The sequence below is a fragment of the Aquarana catesbeiana genome, linkage group LG10, assembly GCF_042186555.1.
Source record: "Aquarana catesbeiana isolate 2022-GZ linkage group LG10, ASM4218655v1, whole genome shotgun sequence".
In the NCBI taxonomy this organism is placed as follows: Eukaryota; Metazoa; Chordata; class Amphibia; order Anura; family Ranidae; genus Aquarana; species Aquarana catesbeiana.
Genome location: NC_133333.1, coordinates 234,903,282 through 234,909,780, shown reverse-complemented (window position 1 = coordinate 234,909,780; position 6,499 = coordinate 234,903,282). Strand labels below are relative to the sequence as shown.

The window sequence follows — 6,499 nt, the reverse complement described above, 5'->3', positions numbered from 1 at the left end:
TGCAGAAAGGGAAATAGATTACTGGAGTGGCAGCCGCCACCAGTGTAGAAACCTGTGTTGGTACAGCCGTACCTGGTCCCTGGGAGGGTTCCTCAGACTTTTTTTTCAGTCTTTTTCTAGGAACAACCAATTGTCCTGCGTGCCCAACTATATTGATAGTGATTCAGAAGCTACAGAAAGGGAAATTGAGAGTTGATGGGAAGTCCCTCCAGTTACTGGAGTGGCAGCCACCACCAGTGTAAGGACCTCTGTTGGTACAGCCGTACCTGGTCCCTGGGAGGGTTCCTCAAACTTTTTGTTGAGTCTTCTTCTAGGAACAGCCAATTGTCTTGTTTGTTGGTCCAACACACGCCTCAAAAACATACCGGCCTTCAACCTCCCCTCATAGCCAGACCAACACACTCCTCAAAAACATACCGGCCTTCAACCTCCCCTCATAGCCGGTCCAACACACGCCTCAAAAACATACAGCCCTCCAACCTCCTCTTATAGCCAGTCCAACACACACCTCAAAAGCCTACTAGCCTCCAAACTTCACAACATAATCAATTACTTAATGTAGATCGACAATACATCAATCAAACATAATCGCCTGTAAAAAAGTGCCTGAGATGTTGGTGGTAAACAGCCTTCTAGGCCCGTGGGGAACCGAACTGAGTCTTCCAATAGCTGCCTCATATCCAAAAGTTGCCAAATGTAGACATAAAGCTTTAAGGTTAATCAAAAATATCACATTCTAAAGGGAAAGGTAGTACAAGGGGTAGGGGGAGTATGGAAGAGGGAGAGAGGGAGGAAAGGAGAAGGGTGAAGGGAGTTTGGAGGAAAGAAGGGTTGTGAGGGTTGGGGGGAACCCTCACACCCCTTTATTTCCCCCAACCTCCCCCCTCCCTTTCTTTTCCTCCATCTCTCCCTCTTCAATACTCCACCTTGTTCTGCCTTTCCCTTTAGAATGTGATATTTTTCATTAACCTTAAAGCTTAACCTTAAAGCTTCTGCAGAAGCTGCAGAAAGGGAAATAGAGGGCTGATGGGAGGACCCTCCAATTACTGCAGTGGCAGCCGCCTCCACCAGTGTAGAAACCTGTGTTGGTGGAGCTGTACCTGGTCCCTGGGAGGGTTCCTCAGACGTTTTGTTGAGTGTTCTTCTAGGAACAGCCAATTGTTTTGTTTGTCCAAATACAGACATTAAGCTTTAAGGTTAATCAAAAATATCACATTCTAAAGGGAAGGGTAGAACAAGGGGGAGGGGGAGTATGGAAGAGGGAGAGAGGGAGGAAAGGAGAGGGTGGAAGGGAGGTTGGAGGAAAGAAGGGGGATGAGGGTTGGGGGGAACCAACAACCCCCACCCCCCCCCTCTTTTCCTCCCTCTCTCCCTCTTCCGTACTCCCCCTCCCCTTGTTCTTTTTCCTTTAGAATGTGATATATTTGATTAACCTTAAAGCTTAACCTTAAAGCTTCTACAGAAGCTGCAGAAAGGGAAATAGAGGGCTGATGAGAAGTCCCTCCAATTACTGGAGTTGCAGCCGACACCAGTGTAGGGACCTGTGTTGATACAGCTGTACTTGGTCCCTGAGAGGGTTCCTCAGACTTTTTGTTGAGTCTTCTAGGAACAGCCAATTGTCTTGTTTGACCAACTACATTGATAGTTGGTGATTCCGAAGCTCCAAAAATGAAAATGGTGGGCTGATGCAAGCATCTTGCAGTGTGTGCCTCTCCATTCTTCCTCCATACTCCTGGGTCCTTGGTTTCCAAATAAGATGCAAAATTTGCTCTCATCAGAAAAGAGGACTTTGGACAACGGTAAAATGTCTCTTTTGCAGCCCCAGTGTGAAATCCTGAGTGCTTTCACACTCGGGCGGTGCACTTGCAGGACAGGAAAAAATTTCCTGCAAGGCAGCATCTTTGGGCTGGTGCGGGAGCGGTGTATACAATGCTCCTCCGCCGCCCCTGCCCATTGAAATGAATGGGCACCGCTTTAAAAGCGATTTGATAGCAGCTCTAAGCAAGCTCTTTTAACCCTTTCTGGGGGGTTAAAAGTGCCTCGCCAGCGGCAAAGCGCTGCTAAAACTAGCGGCGTTTTATCGCTAACAGATCCACCTCCCCAGTGTGAAAGTGGCCTGAAAAAAAAGTACCAACCTCCCCCTATAGCTGCTTCATCAACACATGTAAATAATAATAAAAAGGAACCAGCCACTAAACTCCCCTATAGCTGGTCCAACACACACCAAAAGAAAGGAGCCAGCCTACAACCTCCTTCTATAACTGGTTCAACACGCACCTAAATGCGTATCCTTCCCCCTTTCTCGCTACCCTTACCCCTCTCCTATCCTCTCTCACTAGCCTGTTCCCTATCCCACCCACTCCCCCCTCTCCTATCCCCTCCACTCCCCCCTCTCCTATCCCCTCCACTCCCCCCTCTCCTCTCCCCTCCACTCTCACTACCCTTCCCCCTCTCCTATCCTCTCTCACTAGCCTGTTCCCTATCCCACCCACTCCCCCCTCTACTATCCCCTCCACTCCCCCCTCTCCTCTCCCCTCCACTCTCACTACCCTTCCCCCTCTCCAATCCCCCTCCTCTCTCACTACCATTCCCCCTCCCCTGTTCCCCCTCCTCTCTCACCTCCCTTCCCCCTCCCCTGTTCCCCCTCCTCTCTCACCTCCCTTCCCCCTCTCCTGTTCCCCCTCCTCTCTCACTACCCTTCCCCCTCCCCTGTTCCCCCTCCTCTCTCACCTCCCTTCCCCTCTCCTGTTCCCCCTCCTCTCTCACTACCCTTCACCCTCCCCTGTTCCCCCTCCTCTCTCACTACCCTTCACCCTCCCCTGTTCCCCCTCCTCTCTCACCTCCCTTCCCCCTCTCCCGTTCCCCCTCCTCTCTCACTACCCTTCCCCCTCTCCTATCCCCTCCTCTCTCACCTCCCTTCCCCCTCCCCTGTTCCCCCTCCTCTCTCACCTCCCTTCCCCCTCTCCTGTTCCCCCTCCTCTCTCACTACCCTTCCCCCTATTATCCACTCTCTCTGCCTCCTGTCTAGTATGGGCGATGTCGTAAGCAGTATTTTCTCAACACTTCAGCTTCTTTTCTGACTTTCGCATTGATGGCTCGAGTGTTTTCTATTTTTTTCCGCTCTTCTTCCTTCCAATTCTCCTCTCTTATCCATGTTTCCTCCCCTCTCTTCATGTCTACCTTCTGCTGCTGCTTCTCCTTTTCCTCTTTCCTCTGCTGCATTCTTGTATTGTAGACTTTCGTGTTTTCCAGTCTTTTTTGTTCCTCTTCTCGCTCTTTCCTCTCTTTTTCCCTCCGCTCCTCGTCCCTTTTCTGCTCTTCCCTCACTTTCCTCCTTTCCATTACCTGCTGTGCCCTCTGCCCCTCCACACTTCTCTGCCACTTTCGGGATGGAATGATTTCCATCAATTTTTGTTCCTCTCGCTCTCCCTTCTCTATTTCCCTCCGCCCCTCATCCCTTCTCCGTGTGTCCTCCACTGTCTTCATATATTTCTCCCCCCACTGTTTCTCCTCTTTCATTCTGTCCTGCCGTATTCTCACATTGCGGGATAGAATGTTTTCCCTCATTTTTTGTGACTTTTCTTGCTCTCTCTTCTCTTTTTCCCTCCGCCCCTCATCCCTTCTCTGTGCTTCCTTCGCTATCTTCTTGTCCTCCTCCTCCTGCTGTTTCTCCTCTTTCATTCTGTCCTGCCGTATTCTCGCATGGCGGGATAGAATGTTTTCCCTCATTTTTTGTGACTTTTCTTGCTCTCTCTTCTCTTTTTCCCTCCGCCCCTCATCCCTTCTCTGTGCTTCCTTCGCTATCTTCTTGTCCTCCTCCTCCTGCTGTTTCTCCTCTTTCATTCTGTCCTGCCGTATTCTCACATGGCGGGATAGAATGTTTTCCCTCATTTTTTGTGATTTTTCTTGCTCTCTCTTCTCTTTTTCCCTTCGCCCCTCATCCCTTCTCTGTGCTTCCTTCGCTATCTTCTTGTCCTCCTCCTCCTGCTGTTTCTCCTCTTTTATTCTGTCCTGCCGTATTCTCGCATGGCGGGATAGAATGTTTTCCCTCATTTTTTGTGACTTTTCTTGCTCTCTCTTCTCTTTTTCCCTCCACCCCTCATCCCTTCTCTGTGCTTCCTTCGCTATCTTCTTGTCCTCCTCCTCCTGCTGTTTCTCCTCTTTCATTCTCTTCTGCAATATTCTGGCATTGCGGGATAGAATCTTTTCCCTCTTTTCTTGGTCCCGTTTTACCTTAACCTGCCCTACTTTCCTATCCCTCTCTGCTGTTCTACATCTATCATCCTGTCTTTTCTTATCCCCCTCTATCCTCTTCTCCTCTACCCTTCTTTTATCCTCCCATACTTTTTCTGCAGTGCCTCTACATCTATCAATTAATTCCAGCCTTGCCTTCTGTTGCCTCGCTTGCACCTTCCTCATTCTTTCATCTGTCGTCTGTGGGCTCCTCTGCCCTTTCACATTAACTCTAACCTATAAATGAAAAGAAGAAAGTCAGTGGAAGTTCTGATATAAAATTAGACTTTCATTGGCATTAATTTGGATTTAGTTTTGTACAGTTAGTGACATGATTTAGAAGTTACTGTAAAATTTGATCTGCATTACATAAAGTGTGACCCATATTCTAGATCTCCATGTTTGTCATCGCCCCTCCTGCACACAGTTTTCTTAAAGTGTATGTAGATTCAAAACCTTCTGTTATAGTTTTAGATAGTATTGGGAATTGTTACGACCCATATAAAGTTCTTTTTATTCTGTGTCCAGGAGATTTCCCATCACTTCCTGTACTAGAGACGCAACAGGAAATTCAAGTAAATCTCTCTAAAGTGAATGGAATTCCTACCATTCGGGTGTCCCCATTGGAGGCTTTTCCCTCACCAATTGCTCATACTTTTTGGATTACCACTCATCAGTGGCAACAAAGGCAGCAATAAAAACTACACAGTGAGGGGTAGTTTACTAAAGCTGGAGCGTGCAAAATCTGGTGTGCCTCTGCTTAAAAAAAACAATCCGCTTCCAGATTCTGAGTGCGCCAGTTATAATAACCCCCTCCTCCCCCCAGTGTCTAACCTCTCACCACTCTATCCACTCTATCTCTATCCTTTACATACACTTTTAAAGAATATTTAAACCAAGAATAAAATGTAATATATTGCAGTTTTTCAGGCTAAGACCATTTTCAGCAATTACAGAAAATGCCCAGTGATCTTACCAAAACTGCTGTGAATAGACAGTATTACTGATGTTCTCCTTCTGTACACTACTAATCTCCCCATTCCCTATATGTAATCGAGATGAACAGGTTTGTAGTCCAGCCTGGGTGGTGGTGATAAACCCTTCCATAGATACAGTGAAGGAGTGAGCATGGCCACCCAGGGACAGGAAATGTGTTCTTCACAGGATATGTAGGTGGGAATAAAGGGCAAGTGAAAATGAATGTGGCCATGTGTCCATATCCTGTCAATGATGTCATGTGCCCCTCCTTTGTGTATGTGTATTTACAAGTGTCAGAATAGTGAAATGAAATATAGATACTTACTCTGCTGGACATCTTTGCTCAGTGATTTCCTCTTGATAAAGTATAACAACGAACTGTAAATTCCTCTTGATGCTCAAAGTATAATAACAAACTGTAAAGAAAAAAAAAGACAAGATTTAGTGATCATTTCCTATAACTAGATATCACACAATCATTGGCCAGAACTACGACTAACAGCAATCATTAGACAACGACTGACCAGGAGCCGATCCACAGGCCAAGGCAATAATGTCTTATGATTTTAACATATTTTTTAACGGGGGTGGGGGGGGGTGGGGGGGTTGGGGTTAAGCTCCAGTGACCATCAATGATTACAGGTTTTTTTTTTTTTTTTTTTTAAAGAAAACCCAAACTTTCACTCTTTTTCCTCTTTTTATATACCGGTAGTAAAAAAAATGAGAACCCCAGTGGTCATTAAATATCAGCAAATTATTGGTGTAAAAAAATTGATTTAGAATCTATTTGGGTACATTCATTAATTAGAAGTAATCATCAGTCAATCTAACTATTTTTAAATCTGTGACAAGGTCTATTTAACACCAGCCCAACCTTTGGTCCTGATAACTGTCATTTACAAATATCTTTGGATTCATCTAAAAATGAATACAAGTCATTATTGTCCAAGGAACCTGCCAGGTGACAAGTTTACTTACATTGGAACTGAAATCTAAATGTAAAGCCTGACTCCAGACTTTTTTTTTTTTTTTTTTAGTTTTAAATTGAAAAGTCAGTTGGGATCTAAAAACAGCTCAAATTCTATTACTGGCTACCTTGCCCCGTCTCCATGGAAACACATATTCTACACAGAGCATAGCAAAGCATGACCATGTAATACAAAAGTCATTATTGTCTGAGGAACCTGCTATATATATATATATATATATATATATATATATATATTTATTGTGTGTATATGTGTATATATATATGTGTATATATATATATATATATATAATATACTTT

The 6,499-nt window shown here is 45.3% G+C and overlaps 1 protein-coding gene across 1 annotated transcript; it reads right to left on the bottom strand.

Annotated features, from left to right (window-relative positions):
* Nucleotides 1-3,024: 3,024 nt before the first annotated feature.
* LOC141111281 (uncharacterized) lies at nucleotides 3,025-5,561 on the bottom strand. Its single transcript, XM_073603438.1, has 2 exons — nucleotides 5,537-5,561; nucleotides 3,025-4,470 (listed from the first exon to the last, which is right to left on the bottom strand). Exons 1-2 carry the CDS (start codon nucleotides 5,546-5,548, stop codon nucleotides 3,025-3,027), a joined length of 1,458 nt encoding a protein of 485 aa, XP_073459539.1. The 5' UTR covers nucleotides 5,549-5,561.
* Nucleotides 5,562-6,499: the final 938 nt, after the last annotated feature.